At 40.2% G+C, this 24,760-nt stretch overlaps 1 protein-coding gene across 5 annotated transcripts in view; it reads right to left on the bottom strand.

Annotated features, from left to right (window-relative positions):
- Window positions 1–24,760, bottom strand: part of ZNF438 (zinc finger protein 438) — a 100,039-nt gene that overhangs the window by 20,062 nt on the left and 55,217 nt on the right. For all 5 annotated transcript variants that reach the window (XM_073334393.1, XM_073334394.1, XM_073334397.1 and 2 more), the window contains one exon: window positions 10,570–10,626. In XM_073334393.1, coding sequence (XP_073190494.1) covers window positions 10,570–10,597 — 28 coding nt within the window. In that variant the 5' untranslated portion in view covers window positions 10,598–10,626. The remainder of the gene's footprint in view (window positions 1–10,569; window positions 10,627–24,760) is intronic.

The raw sequence follows: 24,760 nt of genomic DNA on the forward strand, positions 1-24,760 counted from the left end.
GTTTTAAAAACCTAGCAAAAAGCCTAAATTCCAAATGTATTTCCTTTCTTTTTGTATTAAATAAAATTTACCTTTTTTTTCAGAATAGGGTTGGATTTTTATGTCCTAAGAGGTCTGTGCACATGTTCTTTAAGTAGCTGGTGGCAACAGCTGATTTCCTTTGTTCTCTCTCTGTGTGTGTGTGTGTGTGTGTGTGTGTGTGTGTGTGTGTGTGTGTGTGTGAGAGAGAGAGAGAGAGAGAGAGAGTGCGAGTGCGCGCGCGCTTGAGGGTACCCCACAGGAAGAAATTCCCAAGTGCGCCTTCCTTGGTTCTAAAAGAGTTTTTTTAAAATTGGGTGGTGGCGGCAACTATCCATCCAAGGTTAGAGAAAAGCTGTAACCTTGGGAGTTTAATACAAGCCTGGAGTGGCCAGTATTAATTTTTAGAATCCTGTGGGCCTCCACCTTCTGCACTCAAAGTGCCAGAGTGGGGAATCAGCCTTGACACCATTAATGACTGCTTTTTGGAGCAGATAGTCCTGGGAACCCACAAGGAGAGGGGCAATTTTTGATTTAGTCCTAAATCAGCATTTCAGCTGGAGCACAGGATCTGGTCCAAGAGGTGAATATACCTGAACTGCTTGGCAATACTAACCATAATACAATTAAATTTAACATCCTTGTGGGGGTGCAGGGGAAATACCAAAGAAGCTCACCACAATAGCATTTAAATTCAGAAAGGAAGACTACACAGAAATGAGAAAGTTGTTGCCAAAGGATATTGTGAAAGTCAAAGCCATAACAACGTTCCGAAATAAATTTGTTAGTCTCTAAGGTGCCACAAGGACACCTTGTTGTTTTTGTTGGAAGACAAGATACTAGTCTAGATGGACAATTAGTCTGACCCTGAATGGCTGTTCTTATGTTCTTAGATAATCTAATGGTCCCTTCTCACCTTGAACTCTAGAAAACCTTAATCTCTGGGCCTCAGCTCCCCTTCTCTAAATCGCTGCTAACACCACCTTCTCATCTTGTAGGTGTCAAGAATCAGGGCTTGCAGCAGCGCCAGTCCCTGGGGAAACCTAATGAGTGTAGCTAGTCTGTAATAGGCTGCCTGGTTGGCTATACCACCTAACTGGTGGAAAGAATCAGCAGTCCAGCTCTATTAAAATTTATCACATTGCCAGCAGCAATTCAGTGGCTGTGCAAAGCATTTGCTCACAGATGCATTTGCTCCTGTGCCTGCTTGTTCCCAGCCCTGCTCCTTGGCCCCAGCCTTGGCCTCGTCTTACCTCATTCCAGGTAACTCAGCTCTGCACCTTGGCTCTGACTTCTGGCCTCTGACCCCGACTCAGACTTCTGACTGTGACTCTGCATATGGCCTCTGTCCCTGGGCTCCTATTCCTGGCTACCAACTCCTGTCTAACCACTAGACACGACTGTCTACGTCCCAGTCTCTGACAATAGGAATGTTGTGTAAACAAATTCATTAATATTTGTGAAGCACTCATACTAAAGTGATGGAGGCCATAAAAAAGCCCATTTGGAAATTAGTCTGAAGTATGAATAGTCTTCAGTAAATAAGGCATGAGACCACACAAAGAACAATGAGGAAAGCTGCTCATTAAGTGAGCACCACCTATTCTGAGCACTGAATGAGGCAGCACTCCTGTGAGGAAAAAAAAATAGTAAAGCATACATCCTGCATATGTATGGAGTGAATTAAGATTGCTCAGGTAACCTTAGTTCTGGTATTTCCTAACTTATGAGTTCTTAACTTTGCAACCTTAATAATGTTCTTTTAACATAGGGGTTCTTTTTGTTTGTGTGTATGTAATTCAACAAAGGTTTGAAAAATAAACTGAGCACAACATTTAAACTATTGTTATAATACAGGGATAAAGAACAAAGATGTGTCATTAGCACAGAATCTCCAGGGTGCAGAAGTACACATATGTACAGAAAACAGCACACACTCAGGGTCATAGAGGGAACAAGCTTTAAATAATTTGTTAGAATTCTACAAGTCAAAATGAAAGTCCTTTTAGAGTTACACATTATCTCTGATTTAAGCATCAAGGTGCTCTCCAGGCTGAGGTATTTTTAAGCTGCTCAATATTTTTACCACTGAGAATAGCAAGGGCTGCCCCCAGTTTAAATCTTAATGAGGTAGCTTTTTTTCCCCCCCCCATAAAGGAGTGGAGTGATAGTGACTTACAAGGAATGAGGTGACAGTGGCAAACTTCCTGGATCCCCTAAGTATTCATTTCCATACCTTTCTTCTTAATGGGTAGAACGTTGCAAAGAAAATGTATTTTTTATGTAGTAACTGGACTCCATTGAAACACACTTTCAACCTTAACTATTTTTATGGAAATGTTTAGGTTGGGAATAAATTAAATCTATTTTTGGCATAATCGATTTATGGAAGTCACTTTGGAGGGGTAACTCATAGTATCGTCCAGCACCACTTGAGTACTTTGGGCAAGTTTCTCCTATTTCCTGTCCAACCCAGTTCCTTTTCCATGACATATAGCCTCCTTGCATGCCAAGCAGATCTCAGCATATTACATGAGCCACAAAATTCATGCCCAAGTTAATTTACACATGAAAAGTATAAAAAAGGTGAATTCTCAATTAAGGCCAACCCTGCCTTTCTTGTTACCTTCCTCTTTTATTGGAGAGTGCCCAATGGATTCTGTTCCCTATTTGCAGTTTCTTTCTCCAGGCAAAGACTCCTTCTGACAATCCCAAGTTATCCAGCCCCCACAATCTCCAGAGCTTTGCTATCAGAGAAAGACTGGCCAAGGACAGAATCTTTTGCCAAAAGTTAACACATCAAGTGTGGATAAACATTCATAAGATCTTTCTGTCATATTGTTATAATCAAAAATAATGAACCCAAGCCATCATTCTGACTGTGTCCCTCGGAGAAACAAAGCCTCGCACTAGATTTTAAATGTCTAAATGCTTTGTATTTGATCTGAAAATTCATATCTGTGTATTGTTCAAACTCAAATCTTTTAAAAATACATTAAGTGCTACATCTTGGGGGACTTATTAATTGCCAACAGTTTGGATGAACATTTTGGGGGTCTGGCATAAAAAAATGAACATTAAAATATTGCACCACATATTAGCAAATCAAAATTTTAAAACAACACATTTTATACATATATAAAATAGGCAAATGAATTAGAGTAAAATTTGGTCATCTTAAAAAAAAGCTATCTTTGAGCTACTGTATAGAGAAGTCTGGAGTCCCTGACAAGAAAAATTAGTTCCTTCTCTAAAATACCTTTGCTTCTAAGAATGGAGGGATCCATTGCCTGGACTTCATTGCTGGGAGAGTGCTACTCATGTCACAGCAACAGAAAGAACGTGGAATGTACTTTTGGAGTGAGGGGACAGCAGAGTGGATTTCTTCCCCATCCCTACCGGATTACAACAACAGTCCTAAGCCCCACTGAAGATTTCCAAAGCTGAAAATTACATAAACTTAGTAGAAATGCTGATAACATTATAGATAACACGAGTAATAAAAAAGAAAGCTGTAACTTGTACAAACTTAATTTTACCAAAACCATTCTTATGTACAGGGAAAGCGTTCGGACAGCGATGTTACGTTATGATAAACTATAGAAAAATTAACTTATTTTTCTAATAGAAGTTCAAAAAGTAGAGGGCCTATAGAACCAGGTAAAAGTATCACTGGGAGTTTTAGTAGAGGTTTCTCTTGCCTGGTATCTTGATTATTTACCCAGAAGCCCAAATCTAGAAATTTGAGGTTGGGTTTTTAAACAACCATTTGCAGTGGATTAAAGAAAAGGTATAAGGCCCCAAATCCTCTTGTATCATTTGGTCATAGACAATTTTGAGATATAAAAAGAAAGAGTTCCCTTTTGTTGAAGGCTCCGCCTCTCACACTCTAAACTATTAATTTCAATCTCTAATGGTTAAAATAATTGAGAAGTTTTAGACGAAATTTAAATGCCTTCAAATCAACTGCTGAAAACCATGCGAGAGTGCAAGATACAAAATGCCTAATTATTAATATCATTGTCATCTGTATCAGCTTGGGAAATCAGTCTGTATGACCAATAAGATATCAACATACAGCAGTGGTTGCCAAACTTTAACAGCCCCAAAACCCCTTTCACAAAATTGTGAAATCTTGTGAACCCCCTCCTAAAAATGAATATTTCCAGGGACTGAAGTTTAAATTTCTTCCGCACTCCGCAGGGCTCCTGCTACTGGACCCTGTTGACCATCCTGGTCAATTGAGCTTGGGCTGCAGGTCCCGCTGACCGCCGGGGCTCGGGCTGCCAGCTCCAACTGCCCAGCCCTGATCTCCCTGGGGCTCGGGCTACCAGCCCCGCACAGTGCACTGGGATTCAGGCTGCTGGCTCCTCCACTCAAGGGAGGGGGGAGGGCTCGGGCTGCCAGCCCAAACTGCCCGGCCCCGCTCTCCCTGGGGCTCGGGCTACCAGCCCTGCACGGCGCACTGGGATTCAGGCTGCTGGCTCCTCCACTCATGGGAGGGCTCGGGCTGCCAGCCCAAACTGCCCGGCCCCGCTTTCCCTGGGACTTGGGCTGTCTACCCTGCAACTGGGTCCCACCTGCTGCCTCCAATGCCCGGGTTCCTCTGGCCGCCATTAGTGAAATTTTTCTGATGAACCCCCTGTAACATTCTGCGAACCCCAGTTTGGGTACCACTGACATACAGCTATTCTGCCCTTATTTTTCATACCACTCTGACGATAAGAGAGCCAGGAGAAAACTAGAAATGTTCAATTCAAATCATGAACTGGAGCTGGTGTCTATCTTCCACATCCAGAAATACTGATATCATAGGAAAAATATTGGCATTTTCCTGTTTAAAAACGAACAGTGTACCTGAGGGAGAAACTGTTTGGTGGACACATTATCAAAGATATATAGCTCAGCTTCCACATCCCTCTGCCAACCTTAAAGTTAGTCTTACCCTGAGAATATGCTGTTTCAATACATGGGCCCCAACTGTGCAGGAAGGGAATGATTGTGATAGCATTACAATTCAATTTTTTTTATCTTGAGTCCTCTTGCTTCTGTTCAGTTGTCACACGACGCAGAAGGTGATCCCTGGGGACTCGTGAAGTAAAGCTTCAATAGCAAAACTGCTTTGGAGGGACTATCAAAAGTTCTAATTGTTCAGAAGAACTAACTTAATGAATGGAGGTGCAGCACTGGCCATGGAATTCATACAAGCATGGCACCAACATGAATGTGAACGAGACACACTGGAAGATGGCTATTGAGCAGAACATTTGAAAGAAAAGTTTGAAACTGAATGTTAAAATTTTCTCTTCTGGAAGAGCTGCCAGTTGAGATTTCTTAAAATGAGTTCCAAGAGGGATAAGACCCCAACTAGCAGTTCATTCCTTGTGAAGCAGATGTAAAAAAAAAAAAAAAAAAAAAAAAAAGGACGATCAAGGTAACATCAACTTGGACAACATTCTGGAAGTAGAAGATATACTGAATAATGTGGTAATTAATAGACAATGCTCCCCCTGAACTGCAGGAAATGATAGTGACCAGGTCTGAGGGATAAATTAAGGTAGAATTCTTGAAAACTGTGGAGCAAGAAAAGGTCAAGTGGCACCGTTTCATGAATAAGTCATGGAATGTTTTCTGTGCTGAATCTTGCTTCCCTTTAAAATAAGCTGAGGATAAAATTTTTTGTCTTTGTATTGACTAAAAAGACCCCCCAAAATACACACAGATGATACTTCAAGTGTAGTAGGGGGATAAGGTCTCTTAACTCCAAAATATATTTTTATCACAGAAGCACTGGAATAGACAATAGAATGAAGACAATTGGGAAAATATCTTGACATTTTATGAAGTACATCCTTTTATATGACATTTAAAACCCTTCTGTCTAAATTGGAACCAGTTCAGAGGAGAACAGAAAATGTTTAATTTACCAGTTAGGCTTAAAGCCTCCTGCAGCAGCAAATATACATTGTATGGTGTTATTTGAGTTGCTGAAAAAGTGTGTGTTGACTTCCATATTGCAAACCTGGAAAAATGCTTTCTGGTTCCAGATAAACAAGAGAGCTGTAAGACTGACTGTTGAGACTTGGCCTGAAAAATGTTGGTAATTTTCCTGTTGTTCTTGTACAGTGGTTCATCATCCCTGATGGAAGGACTAGACTCCAAAACAGACTGCTAAATCTGGATGATTTGGGGGAGAACCTTTTCTTAGGATTTTTGTAAATAAACTCATTTCCACTGAACATGGCCTAGGTGATTTAACTTCTGAATGTGGTAACTGCATCTAGGATTTTTATACTTCTCTTTGATCTATTCCCTTCCCCTTTCTTCTTTTATGATGAGCAATTTATTTACAGTAAAAACATAGTTCTGGCTGAGATTATACAAGACACTGACACCTATAGCCAATTTGGCTGTGACACAAACAAACAAAGTTCAAAGAAGCTTCACTGTATTCTATATAGGCATGTCATTTTCCTTTCCAAAGACCTTCAGAGCATCTGCGCCATATATTAGAATTAAAATCTCTCTGGAATGATTGTGGTTCTGGTTAAGAGAAATCTGAAGTTTTCAGAACATATGAAAGTTCCCACTTTCTGTTGAATGTGAACTTGGCTGGGTCTCTCTGGCACATGTACTGAAGGACCCAGTAGAAAAGAAATCAGACTACAGCATCTCCATGTTTACCTCTTCCTACATGATTCCACCTATTTGGAAGGTTTGCTGACATTGGTAGACCAGTGGAAGTTGCCAGACCAACAGGCTGTGGCTGCTCTAGGATACACTTTGAGGAAGATGCATACATACTGTGGCGATAAGTGCTAATTTACCATACAACATATAAGATCTAGCTAAATCTACAGGAACCAGTAGGAATGCAGAGTCAGCCGGCAGCCTTGTCAAGCTGCCCTAAGCAGAGAGGTCAAACATTTATTTATTTTGAGTACCCAACAGTTTGTGACAGGATATTCTCTCACTCCCAGCACATTGTTTTGGACAGCAGTGAGTTTGAAGCTGATCTCTCTCAGACAAAGCAACTGAACTGTGGTCAGAATACTATGCTGCAGCAGTCCAGCAGGGGGAGTCTGAACTAAAATAAAGCTCCTATTTAAGCTCCCTTTGTTGGTGTGAAATGGGCAGTCCTAGCTCAGCAATGAAGTCCAGACCAATGCTCATTAATGAAAAGAATGGGTTTATAATCAATGTGCCATCTCAACTAAGTACAGCAGTGCAAGCGGACGATCCTACAATATGCCAGAAACAAGTGAAATTCTAAACTACAAGTCTAGTAACTTTGTAATGCTGTGTTTTTAGTGAGAAATATGATCTACCTTGAACAATTTATGACAAATCATACATTACTTTCAAACATTATTTTAATTAATTTATCTCTTTCAAAATGTTTGTTAATATTCGATCTTTGCATATTTGAAACTTTTCCAAAATCAATATATTTTGCATAACTTTGAGTGCATATATGAATATTTTAAAGCATGACAGTCAAACTTGCCTATTAAAAGTAAAAGTAATCTATTTTGCATCATTTTTAAATAAACTGGAATTATAGTGCTGAAGTGGGACATTTTTGTAGTGTTTATGGTTTTTGTGCCAATACACTTAATGTGAAAAACAATGTGCTTTGTTTTATGAAAAGCATTAGTATGTTTATATGGATTTCTATTCTTATTTGTGGTAGATATTTGAAAACAAAATAGAGCTGTCTGACCAACACTCAAGAAATCTTTGTCAAACTTTCCTGCTTTCATCATTGCTCAGCTCATCACACAAGCCATCTGCATAAATAAAGATGTAAGCATCTGTTATATGGCAAGTGGTCTCAAGGGCAGATGTTTTTATCCTTGCATTCATGTCACTGGGCTTGGATACATTATTTGAACAGATGTACACAATCTGCAAGTGATGTGTCCCACAGTGAAACATCTCCAACTGCTTTCTCTCAAAGTACATAAATGCTATTTGCACCTGCATTTATACTAATGATATAAAGGCAGTGGGGGTTCTGAGAAAGTGCTATGAAATACATGTACATGGTTAATTGAAATTTGAGAGCTTCAAGCGCCAAATGACTGTACTGTCATTGATATACACGGAACTAAATTGTATAAATTATTTTTTTAACATGAATGAATTGATAAGGCCATGCCCAGCAGGAAACCTGTGATTCCAGTTTACCATTAGAAAGATTTTATTCATGGTATATTATAAAAATAATAGAAAAACATATGTTTTTCTGACCTGTTTCATGTTGTAAGACCAGTTCATATTAGCCTTGTTTGAGGACAAGATTTATAAATCACATATTTCCCATCTGAAGATTTGTTAGCCCTCCAACAGGCTGATAATCCACAATGGTAATTTGCATGGCTATTAAGCATTAGAAAAATCTCAGTTTCCAAAGTTAAGGGGACAAATAATACGCTTGCAAGTGAAATTCTGTGCATAATGTAAGATCAAAATATATTATGGTTTAACAATTTACTAGCCTATGATGTTTCAGTATGCTAGATTTATATTTTTTCCTCGAAAGTTTAAATATTTACCACAAAGACAATTCCTTTGTCACATGAGCAAACTCTCTTTGAAAAGTTCTGTTCATAAAAGAGTGTTTTCCTGACTAGTATATATGTGCCCGGCAGGAATACGTATCAAATGACAGTAGTAATACTGGTATTATATAACAAACGTAGGAGTGAGGGGTTTCAGTAGTCAGTCAAGGAACTTGTGCTAACAGTTACGGCTGTGACTTTCTACAGTTGAAAAATAATGGGCACTTTCAATGAGTAGATTTATAGGCTGATAAAACAATAGTATATTGTGTGTGTAATTGAGTGAGAGGTTCCACTTCCAATATCATTTGTTTTCTCACCACTTATTCAAAATAAATGTATCTGCTTATCATTGCACATAAATCATTATGAACTGTTAATGTAATCATAGAATTCTCACAGTGCAACAGCGTGTTTAAGAAACAAATCTGATATTTGACTAAAAAGGACAAAATGCTTTTGATGGCAAAATACAATATGTCACACCAAGACTAATAAATTTTTAGAATATTACAGTTTCACACTGATGTAACTTTAGTCAGAGTCCTGTCAGCATTTCCACCATAATCCTTCATTTCCGAGTTTTATACCTAGGCTGTTATAATTCACTCTGGGCTGAAACATGGCACACACCATAAGCCTGGGATGAATTTTTCTTTTAAAAACAATTTTAAAAAATGGTTCTGCAGTTTCCATGTATTAAAAAAATAGCAGCTTCACCAGTTTACCTTTTTTTCCTATTACTCAAAAATGTATTTAATATAAAACACTATATGGATTTGAGCATATTGGAAATCACTTTTTATTATTTTAAAAAAATATAGCAAAGACAGTTTAAGGACCAAGAGCACATGCAAAAGAGATGGATTTATTCAACAATAAAATATATCTCCAAAGGAATAATAGTTCCATCAGGCCTAGGATGTGCCAACGAAGAGGAATTTACAGGACAAATCATAATGGCTTCTTCACAACTTTTACAGCATTGCATAAAATATTCACTCTTTTAAAAATGTCAAAATACAAACATGACAGTAAGAGCTCTAGACTTCCAGTTAAGTAAGAAAAATATTTTTTTAAAAATTAGCATGAACAGTACAACGAATATTTAACAAGTCCCATCTAAATCATTGCAGATTTTTACGGCCTACGACACTTCTCTCAGGTTTTAATACTACTGTTAACAAGAATGAAATTCACAAGTTAAAAACAATCTTTAAATGTTAGTTTTATGACCATATTTACATAGAAAAGGAACTGACGTTTAAGATGAAAATGCATTCAAAATTCTCAGTATAGTGAAGATGCATTACAGCACATATAATATACCTACCAATATTGGGGGAGACAAAATGGACACATTTTTTAGCCCTACTAAAATACAAATTGACAAGAAAAGACTTTTGAAGGGACAAAGTAGAAATACAACAAAATAAATACAGGGACTGTTCCTCCTAAGTGCAACAATAGGCACACACAGTAACACCAAGCATTGATCTCAACATACTTGAATACAAGTTTACATTTTCTTGTTTGTACTAGTTATGTCTAGTAACTTTAAAATTACTATACTAGTTAATAGTGTGGAGAAGATTTTGTAAATTTTTTCTTTCCAAATTCCACTATAAAAGTTCAAAAAAAATATTGTAATAAGTGTAATAATCTTCAAATAATGTAGAACAAAAGATCAGAATTATTTTCATAGTACAGGAAAGTACAGTATTCAGCCTTGTGAACAAGCAGTTATTAGCTTCCATTTTCCATCATGGATAGTGAATGTATATAAAGTACATCTACCATTTCTCTTCAATAACAAAAAAATCCGAACTATTCCAGTTGTAATCATGATTCTAGTACATATGCACAAAATAAAGGTAGAAATAATCTAAATCTGAGCTCATTTTAGTGTAGTTCTACTAATTTTCCACCACATTCCAAATCACAAAACTATAGTTTCTCATAAACTTGTTTAGAACGTATACTGTACCTTCAGAAAGATTTAAAGGGTTCTGCATTGTGCCCTCTGACAGTCACAGTAACTTTCCTTAAGAGGAGAAACAAATACAGGTATTTAAAATTCTTGATGCCATTTCTCAGATTCTTTAAAAAAAAAAAAAAAAAAGCATCAGTACAACCCACTCAAATATAAGATTACGAACAGATTTACAAAAAGTTATTTGTTTTTAGGAGGACCACTTGTCTATCTTTCTTAAATTCTTGTTTATAAATGCAAGGGTCAACAGAATTACCCAAAATGCAGGCTATTTAGTTCTGAATGTAAAAGTCAAGTTATTTTTTCTCCATACCCTTCATCTTACCAAACCTAACTACTTGTACAGGTAAGTAGATACATGAATGAGCTTTCACAGGATACCTTGCATCTTGAGAGCTATGAAAGCATTTTGTAAACACTGTAAAAACCAGCTGCCACTTTAAGCACAACTATCTTTAATGCCAATGAAGCTGACACTGTGTTCCAGAATGTAACAAAAAAGCCTCACTGTGATTTTTCTTGCTAGTAATTTTCCAAAAATTTCAAGGCTTAAGGAATCAAAGCACTACGCATCTACATAAAGAAGTAGCTATACAAAGCAAAATAAATCATCAGTAAATCATACCACAGTATACATTAAGGGCGTGACCCAAAGCCCATCGAAGCAAATTGAAAGCATTCCATTTTTTCAGAAGACTTTGGACCAGGCTCTAAAGAACTAATATAATATGATTTATACATTACTTTTACTGCTTATTTTTCTGTTAATATTTTAAATGGAGAGATTGCTATTTTAACTTAATTTGGTGCTTGCAAGAAGTGCCAGAGTAACAACTCTGGAAGCTGATGTCCTCTGTATAACAGTAACAACAGTGAGAGCTTCCTTACATTTCCCAGTCATTATGCCCCAATCTTGACCTGCAGGAGCTACCTCTAGAAATGATAGTTCAGTTGTTATGGCCCATTTAGTCACTTACTTCTCTAGTGAGACTTTCAACAAGGGTGCCAAGTGTAGTATTATACTTAATACTTATATAGCATGTAAACACCCGTGTATTAGGCAGAGATACCGTTAAAAATTTGCATAAGGCCACTGAACAGTACTCAAGAGTGTTGACCCCAGTCCTGATTTGTGTGTGACTGTCCAAGTTTCTGATGGGACTCTACTGAAAAGTTTTCATAGAATCATAGAATATCAGGGTTGGAAGGGACCTCAGCAGGTCATCTAGTCCAACCCACTGCTCAAAGCAGGACCAACACCCAACTAAATCATCCCAGCGAGGGCTTTGTCAAGCCTGACCTTAAAAACTTCTAAGGAAGGAGATTCCACCAACTCCCTAGGTAACGCATTCCAGTGTTTCACCACCCTCCTAATGAAAAAGTTTTTCCTAATATCCAACCTAAACCTCCCCCACTGCAACTTGAGACCATTACTCCTTGTTCTGTCATCTGCTACCACTGAGAATAGTCTAGATCCAACCTCTTTGGAACCCCCTTTCAGGTAGTTGAAAGCAGCTATCAAATCCCCCCTCATTCTTCTCTTCCGTAGACTAAACATCCCCAGTTCCCTCAGCCTCTCCTCATAAGTCATGTGTTCCAGTCCCCTAATCATTTTTGTTGCCCTTCGCTGGACGTTTTCCAGTTTTTCCACATCCTTCGTGAAGTGTGGGGCCCAAAACTGGACACAGTACTCCAGATGAGGCCTCACCAATGTCGAATAGAGGGGAAGGATCACGTCCCTCGATCTGCTGGCAATGCCCCTACTTATACAGCCCAAAATGCTGTGAGCCTTCTTGGCAACAAGGGCACACTGCTGACTCATATCCAGCTTCTCGTCCACTGTCACCCCTAGGTCCTTTACTGCAGAACTGCTGCCTAGCCATTCGGTCCCTAGTCTGTAGCGGTGCATTGGATTCTTCTGTCCTAAGTGCACTTGTCCTGGTTGAACCTCATCAGATTTCTTTTGGCCCAATCCTCCAATTTGTCTAGGTCCCTCTGTATCCTATCCCTACCCTCCAGCGTATCTACCTCTCCTCCCAGTTTAGTGTCATCTGCAAATTTGCTCAGGATGCAATCCACACCATCCTCCGGATCATTTATGAAGATATTGAACAAAACCGGCCCAAGGACCAACCCTCGGGACCCTCCACTTGATACAGGCTGCCAACTAGACATGGAGCCATTGATCACTACCCGTTGAGCCCGACAATCTAGCCAGCTTTCTATCCACCTTATAGTTCATTCATCCAGCCCATACTTCTTTACTTGCTGGCAAGAATACTGTGGGAGACAGTGTCAAAAGCTTTGCTAAAGTCAAGGAACAACACGTTCACTGCTTTCCCTTCAACCACAGAACCAGTTATCTCATCATACAAGAAAATTAGATTAGTCAGGCATAACTTGCCCTTGGTGAATCCATGCTGACTGTTCCTGATCACTTTCCTCCCCTCTAAGTGCTTCAGAATTGATTCCTTGAGGACCTGCTCCAAGATTTTTCCAGGGACTGAGGTGAGGCTGACTGGCCTGTAGTTCCCAGGATCCTCCTCCTTCCCTTTTTTAAAGATGGGCACTACATTAGCCTTTTTCCAGACCTCCGGGACTTCCCGCGATCGCCATGAGTTTTCAAAGATAATGGCCAATGGCTCTGCGATCACATCCGCCAACTCCAACCAACTCACTGTCATACAATGGTGATATTGCATTACAATGCAAATGTAACTGCATCACAAAAATGCCAACAAGTTATGATGCCATATGTTTATCCTGAAGGATAAACACTTAACAGTATGCGAATCCTGCTTAGATGCTGGTCACTTTTGGTTATTAACTTCCTGTGGCCTACAGTAAGTGTAAAAAGCTTTGAATCTTGTTACCCTACTCATCCTCTGAGCTATCCAACTCCCCCAGCGACATCAAACTCTGTGGTTATGCATATATTCAGTCTTCAATTTTATTTTCAAAGTGCATTTGTATTGGTTAAGTCTTCATACATAGAACCAAGTTCGCATTCATGCTCTTAAGGTTTTTAATTTAGCAAAATACAAAGTGGCTCTTAGTCAAATTGTCAGGAGCACTCCTAGCGTGGGTAGTCAACGTTGTTGACCTCCTTCTCCTCTGCAACAGATGTTTCCAAGTGCACTTGGGAGACCGTTAGCACACAAAAGAGAGAAAACAATGATGTGCCCCCAAGGCTCTCTGCTGGCACTGACACTTTTCAATCTATACACTAACAAATTCCCACTTACCCAGTACTGTAAGTTCACGTACGCAGATGACATTTGCTTAAGCATTCAAGCACGGTCAACCCCAGAACTTGAAGACACCCTAAATGCTGACTTGACTAAAATGTCTGAATACTGTAATTGATAGCATTTACAACTAAGTGTAACCAAGACAGTTTTGAGTGTGTTCCATCTTAACACCAGAGCAGTCCAAGAACTGAGTATCTTTCTCAATGGACATCACTTGAAACACAAATCACACCCAGTCTATCTCACATATCTTAACCACCAGAGAAAAACTGAGGCTCAGGTGAGATTGTGTAACAACCTCCCAAGCAAATTTGCCAGTATTTAATGGGCAGCAAATGCTCAAATTCTCTGATCAGTCTCTCCTCTGATGTCGTCTATTATTCTGCAGGAGAATACTGTGCTCCATTTATCACGCATCAAGTTGGCTGACACACAACTACACTCACCCAACCTCATTGTAAATGGGACAGATCAGCCCACACCAGTACCATCACTTTCTATGTTAAGCAACATCATTCCTTCACACACTTGTTGTGAGGTTGCTACAGCCAGAATATTGAGAAGATCAGCGCAAACCCGAGCCTACCACTAAACACAGATCACTTTGACCACCCAAAAGTGTACCTATTGTGGCTGTGACAGTCTATACCTGGGGGAGCATCCTGGAAACCCCATATTTCTCATTTGTATATAGTCATGATCTTACCCATAAAGCATGCCTTGTAAGGTATCAGGGGAAAGGTTATGATCTGCTGAAAGTCATTTCTCTATCTATATATGTATATCATTACTGCATATGAAGTTATGAGAATTGTGTTATATGGTTGTCACTAAAACATGCTGTAAATTGAGGAATCAACCAGATATTAGCTCCAGAGGGGCAACAGCAAGGAAAGTAACCAACACCCAGGTGGGGTTTCAAACAACCCACCAACAACCATTGTCCAGCAAGGGACCTACAATTCAATGACTCACCTGCATGAGGCCACACCACAGGAATTGCTCAACCTCGCCTTGAGACTCAGCAATGCCCCCAGACATGCCTGGACTTGTGTTTTCCAAGCACATGGACTGAGGGTATAAAACAGACAGAGTGGACACATACGGGGCCCTTTTCCTGCTCCCACCTATGCTGCAAGCAACGAAGACACTGAGAAGACGACAAGATTCCAACAGAGGAGATTGGCCCAGGTTTAAGGAACAAACCTGTATACGTAGGACTACAATATCCAGTGGGGTGAGAAAACCACTTAATCTAGATGTTGCCCAGTCTAATAGGGTTGAGTGTTTAGACTGCGTGCTTATATTTCATTTCTTTTGGTACCTAACTCTGACTTTTTGCCTATCACTTAATATCACTTAAAATCTACTTTTATAGTCAATAAATTTGTTTAACTGTTTATCTTTACCAGTGAGTTTGTGTGAAGTATGGGGCAAATCTGCTCAGGTTTTGCAAAGACTGGTGTATGTCTTCTTTCCATTGTTGAAGCGGTGAACCAATTAATAAATTTGCACTGCCCATCTTGATCAGTGCAAGACAGTATATTCCTGAGGTACAGTGCTGGGAGGGATTTGGCTCTGGTGCCTTTCTCTGTGAGATTCATCAGTGGCTCTGGAAGCATGCATGCAATATAGCTGGGTGTGGGGCTCCACATGCTGTTGTGCTGAGCGATCACAGCTCCTAGAGGGGTTTGCTGCTGGTCACTAGCAGGGAATTGTGAGACACAGCCCAGGCTGGAGATAGTTAAGGGGGCACAGTGGTCCCACTGTTCCAGGCTGCACTCCGGGGGGATCCCATCACAGTGGCCCACTTGCCCAGCCCAGATTTCTCTGCAACGTTGAAGTGGTGTGAAGAATGGTCTGCAGCTGACATCAGAAACCAGTCTCTTATAACTGATCCAACCATGCATGCACCCAGCTTTGATTTGCCACACATCTCATGGACCCTTCTGAACTGATTTTTAAGCTGCTAGGGGTCAATGTGCAACTAGCCTTCACACCTGAGGCCAAAGAGAGGATTGCACATGCAGCTCTGGCCAAAAACAGACAATGTCACACGTTACTGACAACTGCGCTCTGACCACATTTGATGGTGGTCTGAAGGATCAGCACTTTGCTGATGAGGCTTGCAAATGGGCTTGGCAAACTCTGCATCTGACAAGAATGGCTTTGCCTAAGAGCCATAGAGGAGATACCTCAGAAGTACAAGGGAAGAGGTTTCTCCTCCCAATATTTCTGTATCCTGAAGAAGAAGGGTGGTTTTTGTCTTATCCTAAAGATGAGGAGACTGAGCAAATACTGTCTCATGTTCAGGATGGTAATGCTTGCCTCTATCATTCCATGTCTGCAGGCTCAAGACTTGTTCATGATTCTCAACTTCCAGGACACATACTTCCATATCACCATCCAGCTGGTCCACAGGAGGTACCTGAGATTCACCGTGGGACCAATCACTATCAGTATTGCCTGATGGTAACCTGTTAGTTACATTATAGTTAAGGATATGATTCTGTTATGGAGGCCACAAATTCCATAACTTTCTGGGACCTCTGGGATTTCTTCTGGGGCAGGGCTGGAGCAGCTGTCAGCCCCGGAGCAGCTGTCAGCCCCAGGGCCACTAGAGCAACGGCTGGGTTTGGCTCAGAATCCCTGGGCTTGGAGCAGCTGGTGGTGGTCAACGTAGGTGCTGCCGGAGCAGCGGCTAGTGGCCAGTCTCAGGGCTGCTGGAGCAGTGGTCAATGGCCCGTTGAGCAGCGGCTGCGGTTGGGTCAGCCTCCCTGGGGCTACCAGAGCAGCAGCAGCCAGCCCGTGCCACAGGAGCAGCAGCGGGACTGGAGCAGCTCCAAGCCCCTGGCAGCGCTCTGACTATTTGCCCTCTCCCTCCCTCTGGGTATTTTTAGTAAAAGCCAGAGACAGATCAGGGGTGTTCATGAATTTTTGTTTATTGCTCGCGACTTGTCCCTGACTTTTACTAAAAATACCCATGACAGAATCTTAACCTTAGTTATAGTAAAGGCATGTATTCAATATGTACATTGGGTAAGTGTAGAAAAAGTATTTGGTTTGCAAGAGTTTTCTAGCCTCTAAACGGTTAGAACTCTGCCACATAATATTCTTTTCAGTGCTAATCGATAATCTACAGTTAAATTCCAATTAAGCTTAGTTTCATTAGGATCACTTTTTAATTATTCCTAGAAGACTGACAGTGAATGTTTATTGGGTCAAACCACAACCTTCTACCACTGAAAAAGCTATCGTGTTTCAGAGATTCAAGTGCAGAGGGGACCATTGTGATCATCAAGTCTGACCTCCTGTGTAACACAGGCCATAGAACAAGGGTGGGCAAACTTTTTGGGTATGGAAATTGTATGGCGGGCCATGACTGTTCATGGGGTGTGGGGGTGAGGGCTCCAGCTGGGGGTACAGGCTCTAGGGATGAGGGGGTGGTGGTGCAGGAGGGTGCTCCAGGCTGGGGTGCAGGCTCTGGGCAGAGCTTACCTCAAGCAGCTCCCAGAAGCAGCAGCATGTCACCCCTCTGGCTCCTATGTGGACGTGCAGCCAGGCGGCTCTGCGCACTGCCTTGTCCGCAGGTGCCGCCCCTGCAGCTCCCACTGGCTGCAGTTCCCGGACAATAGGAGCTGCAGGGGCGGCACTTGGGGTGGGGACAACATGCGGAGCCCCTTGGCTGCCCCTACGTGTAGGAGCCGGAGGGGGGGGTGTGATGGGATACACATGCCACTACTTTTGGGAGCCGCGCAGAGCGGGGCAAGCCCCTGACCCTGCTCCCCGGTGGGAGCTCAAGGGCTGGATGCAGTCCACGGGCCATAATTTGCCCACCCCTTCCACAGAACTTCCCCAAAATAACTCCTAGCATAACTTTTAGAAAAATATCCAATCTTGACTTAAAAATGGTCAGTGATGGTCAATGCACTGTGACTCTTTGTAAATTGTTCCAATGGTTAATTACCCTTACTGTCAAAAAATTATACCTTATTTTCTATCTGAATTTATCTAGCTTCAACTTCCAGACAGACATTCGATCAGGTTATACCTTTCTCTGTTAAACTGAAGAGTCCATTATTAAATATTATTCTGCATGTAGGTACATATAGAATGTAATTAAGTCACCCCTTAACCTTCTTTTTCTTAGACTAAAAGAGTTCAATCTATTTAGCTTATCACTATAGATAGTGTTATTCTACTCTTATAATCATTCTTGTGGCTCTTCTCTGAACCCACTCTCCAATTTATCAACATCTTTATTGAAGCAGAGTTCTGTCCATTTAGCAGTTAAAGAGCTCTTGCAAACCAAGTATTGCCCTACAATGAGAGAAAGAGATCTGAGAATTTTTAATCTACACCATTGAAAGCACCACCAGGGTGCAAAGAGCTGTTCAGTATCAAAATGTTTCACAGACATACTTGGATTGATTTGAAATATTTAGGGACAGATACTGAGACACTTACTCAATGTAAGTCTTGAATACATGCCTTTACTATAATGTAACCAATAGGTAATTTTTTAGAGGCTTTGGCACAAAAAGCTGTAAGTACTTTATAAGATTAAAACAACAAAACTTTTCATTCTTGATATATTCTAAGGGTTATTGTAATGCTTAGTCTTTTTTATTCTGGGTTTTGCTTTACCATTATTATTCACTGATAATGCACTTTGTATTTTACTAAATTAAAAACCTTAAGAGCATGAATGTTAACTCAGTTGTATGTATGAAGAGACTTAACCAATACAAATTACACTTTAAGTCTCTCACACTAATGGATTTTCTCTAGTCCTGAAAACATTTTTGTGGCTCTTTTCTGCATCTCCAATTTTTCAACATCTTTTCTTAACATGTGGAAACTAGCACTGGACTCACTACTCCAATATCAGTCTCACCAATGCCATATACACAGGTAAAATCACTTCCCTACTCCTACTGACTACTCTCCTGTTTATATATCCAAGGCTCACATTAGACGTTTTGCCACAGTATTGCACTGTGAGCTCATGTTGTTTGCCCACTATAACCCCTAAATCCTTTTCAGAGTTGCTGCTTTCCAGGATGTAGGTATAACCTGCATTGCTTGTCCCTAGATGTATAATTTTGCATCTGGCCAAATTAAAACACATTTTCTTTGAATGGGCTCACTTCACCAAACATTCCATGGTTCCTTGTATGGCTGCCATGTCCTCTTCATTTAATTGCATCATACATAAATTTTATCAGCAGTGATTTTACATTTACTTCCAGCTCATGGATGAAAAAGTTGAATAGCATCAGGCCTGGTACCAGTTCCTGTGGAGCCACACTAGAAACTCACTACTAGATGATGATTTCCCACTGACTACTTTTTGAAATCTTTTAGTTAGCCAATTCCTAGTGCATTTAACATGTACTCTCATTAATATTGTATATTGTGCTAACTTCTTAATAAAACTATCATGTGGTAGTAAGTCAAATGCCCTACAAAAGTCTAAGTATATCACCTACATACAGTTACCTTTATCAACCAAACTTGTAGTCTCAAAGAATTAAAATAGGTTTGTTTCACAAGGCCTATTTTCCATTAAGCCATCTTGACTGGCATTGATTATGCTCGTATCCTCTAATTCTTTGTCAACTGATTCTTGTATCAGCTTTTTCCATTATCTTGTCCAGAACTGATGTCAAGCCAGGTCATCCCACTTGCCCTTTCTGAATATTGGCACATTAGCACTCTTCCAGTCTACTACACTTTCTCCAGTATTCCAAGATTTATTAAAAATGTACATCAGCAGGCCAGAGATCTCGCCAGCCAACTCTTTGAGGACTCTTGGGAGCAAGTTATCTGGGCTTGCTGACATAAAAATGTTTATCCCTAGTAGATTTTGTCCGACATCCTCCTCGGTTACTTATGGACTAGAAAGTATTTCTTCATCCTCATATTAGTCCACCATTCTGCTTCTCTTCAAACACAGAACAGAACATTTTTCTGCATCATTAAGTTTTATCACCACCATGTAATAAAGGGCAATACCATTGCTGAAGCTTTTAAAATTTGATACAGTCTTGACTCTATTTTCCTCATCTTTAAAAAAATAACATTAAATAAAAAGAATCAAGATCTGGGCCTCAAGCACTAAGGATGGCTCCACTGTAAGCTTATTATTGACTGGTTACAGAAAGAAAGAAGAAATCTATCATTAATAGTTCTACCAAACTGGAGTCAGCAATCTCTGAAAAGACTCTACTAGAAGAAAAATGTACATCAGTGTCACAGAACATGTTCCATCAATGGGTGTTGCTTTGTAGTTTCCACAAAAATGAAAACACAAATTGATTTCATAACTGAAAAAGAAACTAGATTAAACAAACTGAAAAAATCCTAAACTACCATAAATTAGTCTTTAAGAGGAAGTAGTCCCAAGGAGTAGAGTGTATTTCAAAGATAATTTAATGAAAAAAAATACCAGCAACTCCTTTTCCAAGTATGAAATGGGTGTCTTGACAGACTCCCTAACATCTGAATATCAGGTGAACCCAATTAACCTATTTTTTTCTTGTCCATACTAAGTGGTTACTTTAGTAGTTACACTATTCCAAAAAATCCTTTAGGGTACTACACAGAAAACCATAAACAGGCTGTAAAGGTTATGACATTAATTTTGCTGTCATTCTCATGCCTTAAGTAGGCATCAAAACTCAAAACCTTGTCCTTTGGGAAGGAAGAAGAATCTGAAACTAATTATGGTACTTATTACCATAATATTATTAAATTAAGCCACTATGACCCTAACTGAATTTATTCTTGGCGCCTTTTGTTAAAAGAACAAAGCTTCTCAAATAAGATGGCTGTACCTTCTAACACAGAGAACATCAGTTCAGACTCCTGAAAGGAAGTAGTTAATCAAACCTTGCAATTTCATTCAGATTAAGCTTAATTATCAAACCATTTAAAGCCAGGCATATAAAGAAATATTACGAACTAATGTATTTATTACATAATTTCACTTCAGAAGTACAAAATTCAAATGAAAAGGGAAATTTAAGACTGAGTGCAGTTTAGAAAATGGTTCATATTAACTACAGTCAATGAGGTGTTCATTAATACTTTAAGAAGTAATTTCATTTTATTTTTCTTAATTGTTTTCTTTCAAGTATTGTGTCATCCCATAGGTTAGGATTTTATGTAATAGTTGGAACTATTATCGCAAATCCGTTTGCACTGATTATTGGCTTGGGGAAAAAAAGGTAGCCTTATTTGTGCCAAGCTTACACCTCTCTGTGGACCCAATTATTTTAACATTTTGCAAAGATTGAGACTGAAGTCAAGAGACAACAATGCGTGGAGCAAATACTATATCTGGCATTAATTTATTAAAATACAATAGTGAAGATTAAACTATTGTTGCTGCTCAAAGGATGATCAAGTCTGCAGTAAATTTACGGATTAATAATTCTGCAAGCTCCTGTCTTTTCAATCTTTCATTACTGGTGTGTTGAGACTTCAAAATAATATTAACTCTCCCTCAGATGTTCCATAGGAGAAGCAGATCAATTCTATGTATCAGCAAGTGAGCAGGGACTAATCCAATCAACAGTTACTGTAATAATTATCACTAGCTAATAATGAAATTAAGTTTGTCTTAGCTTAATAGCATCACTTCACCATTACACATAATTTTGCAATGATGCTTTTAAAAAAAATTGCCCTTTATTACTGTTATGAAAAAACAGAGGCTTTTGCCTAAGTATCCCCAAACTATAGTTTCAATTTCAGACTCTATAATAGGGTGTATTAGCCACTTCAATCTATATTATGTAAAGATATTGAGCAAACTTCTGATATCAGTTAACAACTATGAGCTGCACCTGAAATCAATGACTGGAACTGCTGCTTGTACCTTATTCTTCTTGTGTCCACTCATTCTTGGTAACTGTCCCATATTATGATGCATATCTGGACATAGATGAATTGATAATTATGGATCTTATCCTGAAAGCTTTTTAAAAATATTTGATTAAATATGTTTCTCAAAACTGATTTTTGTAACATCTAGAAGTGAGTAAGAGCGAGCATTTTTGGGGGGAGGAAGAGAGAGGCTTACACAAGTGAAAAAAGATACAGCAGGCAACACTTTCATAATCTCCTTTTCTGTATTTTGTTCATAAAGAAGCTGAAAAAACCTTTCAGCTGAAAAAGTGACTTGTGCATATGTGCATGAAGAAAGGGATCCATAATAAAATTCCCTATCAGGCAAGGCCCATAGTTTTTAATACCCACTTAAAGCACACCAAAGCAACTGCATTCTCATCAAATATGCAGATCTTGAAACAATAGACTATAACAAAACTGAAGGTTGATTTTTTTTAATTTCTCATATCAAATTACAGTATTTTAATCAGCAACAACAGAAGACACTTCATCTAGTTTCCCTATTGCAGTAACCTAACAATGCAGAAAACTTCAGGTTAGATTGAACAGATTTTTTAAATGTAATTTTGCCGTTTGCTGGAAAGTTATCAGAAAAGTATTTCACAAGAAGTTACTCCTTTTGTGCAGTAACAACGGTTCTTCAAAATGTGTTCCCCTGTGGGTGCTCCACTGTAGGTGTGTCTGCATCCCTGCACTGCTGATTGGGGAACTTTGGTAGCAGTGTGTGTTAGGCCTGCACATGCGCTGTCTCTCCTTGTGCTGTGCCACGAGGCTAGGCAGCGCGCACGAGCTAGCCCTGCACTGTTCCTTTTCTACCACAGAGTCATAGACAAGAACTCTGAAGTAGAGGGGAGAAAGAAGGGTTGTAAAGCACCCACAGGGACGCACATCTCGAAGAACCATCTTTACTGCACAAGATGAATAACTTCTTCGAGTAGTGTCCCTATCGATGCTCCACTGTAGGTGACTTCTGAGCAGTATCCCTTCTGCAGGGCTGGGACTTCGGAGTCTGGTCAGTCACAGATGACAGCACTATGGAGCCTAAGACAGCATCAGAGGCAGAGTCCCCAGTGATCGTATACTGTTCTGTGAAAAGGAGGACTGACACCCATGTCACCACTTTACAGATCTCTGAGATAGGGACATTCTTGAAGAAGGTAGTGGAAGAAGAGATTGACCTTGTGGAGCATGTACGAAGAGAGTCTGGAGGGTTATGTTGTGAACTTGATAATTCTGTCTGATAGAATTCGAGATCCACTTAGAAAGCCTTTGAGCTGATATTGCTGAGCCCTTGGATCTTTCCATAATGGAGAGAAAAGGCCTAGGGAGCTTTCTGAAGGCCTCTGTCTTGTCCAGGTAGAAGGCAAGGGTTCTTTTGACATCTAGGGTATGTAATATAGCCTCCCTGTTGTCTTGGTGAGACTTGGGTAGAAGATTGGAAGGTGAATCAATTGATTCATGTGAAATGAAGAGGTTATCTTAGGGATTAATTTTGTATGTGGCCTGAGAGTAACCTTGTCTAGAAAAAATACCGTGTGTGTGTGGGGAGGAAAGGGGGAGATGCGCCATCAGAGCTGCTCTCTCTCCAATTCTCCTGGTTGAAGTAATTGCTATCAGGATGTGCATCAACAATCAGGTGGTCATGGGCTGAAAGGGAGGTCTAATCAATCCTTTCAGTACCAGATTTAGGTCCCATGTGGGGGTAGGAATTCGAGGTTGAGGGAAGAGATTTACTGTACCCTTGGGGAACCTTTTCATAGTTGCGTGTGACCGCACTGAGTATCTTTCTACAGGTTGATGTAAAGCTGTTATAGCTGCTAGGTGAATCCAAAGACAGCTTAGAGATTGTCCCAACTGTTTTAGGGTCAAAGCATAGTCTAGGATATGCGGAAGAGACATGGAGGTTGGGGAGATTCATTGGGACATGCACCAAATCTGAAATCTGGACCATTTCTGCAGGTAAGTACACAGTGTCGAGGACTTCCTACTGTGTAATATTACCTCTTATGCCTCCCTTGAACAGGAGCTTTCTAGGTGTTGGAACCAAGCAGGAGCCATGCCTTGAGGCACAGACTCCGCAAGTTTGGATGTAGTGTACGTCCTCTGTTCTGTGAGAGGAGGTGCAGGATGGCTGGGAGAGGGAACAGCAAGCATGTTGGGAGCTGTGCCACATAAGGGTACCAGGTCAGTCTCCGCTAAGTAGGAGCAATCAAAATTATGTGAGCTCTGTCCCTTTTTATTTTCAGTAGGACCTTGAACAGTAGGGGAAAAGGATGAAAGGTATAGTGAAGGTCCTTTTCCCAGAGGAGGAGGAAAACATCACCCAAAGAACGTTGTCCGATCCCCACTTTGGAGCAGTAATGTGGACATTTCTTATTTAGGTGAGTTGCAAAAACGTCTGTGGACTGTTGGGTGTACTTTCCACTCATGGTTGTGTGGGAATTTGTGACTGAGACTGTCCACTATCGAGTTTTGTGTGCCCAGAAGGTAAACTGCAAACAGCGTAACATTGTGGGAGATCCACCAATTCCATGGCCTCATCTCTTCTGCACATAAGAAGGGCAACCTGGCTCACCCCTACCGATTGATGTAGTACATATAGGCTATATTGTCTGTTTGGATAGTTGTGTGTGATCCTGTGATCAGCGGGAGTAAATGGGCACAGGCGTTCCTGACCACTCTTAACTTGAGAAGATTGATGTGAAGGGATATCTCCACGGGTGAGCATTTGCCTTGTGTCGTGAGGCCATTTACATGCATGCCCCACCTTATGAGCAATGAACTGGTGGTGAAGATCAATAACAGTGTTGCTTGTGAGAAGAGGACTCCTTTGCAAACGTTCCAGCCAACAGACTAAGGAGTTTTTGATCCTGGTGGGTGCTGACTGGGATTTGTCTAGCCTGTCCTTGTTTCATCTGTAAACCGAGCTGAACCACAGTTGGAGGTACTGCATGTGAAGCCTGACATGTGGTATTACTGCTCTGCCCTCTGTCATATGCCACAAGAGTTGGAGGAAA

The sequence above is a fragment of the Lepidochelys kempii genome, chromosome 2 (assembly GCF_965140265.1).
Source record: "Lepidochelys kempii isolate rLepKem1 chromosome 2, rLepKem1.hap2, whole genome shotgun sequence".
In the NCBI taxonomy this organism is placed as follows: Eukaryota; Metazoa; Chordata; order Testudines; family Cheloniidae; genus Lepidochelys; species Lepidochelys kempii.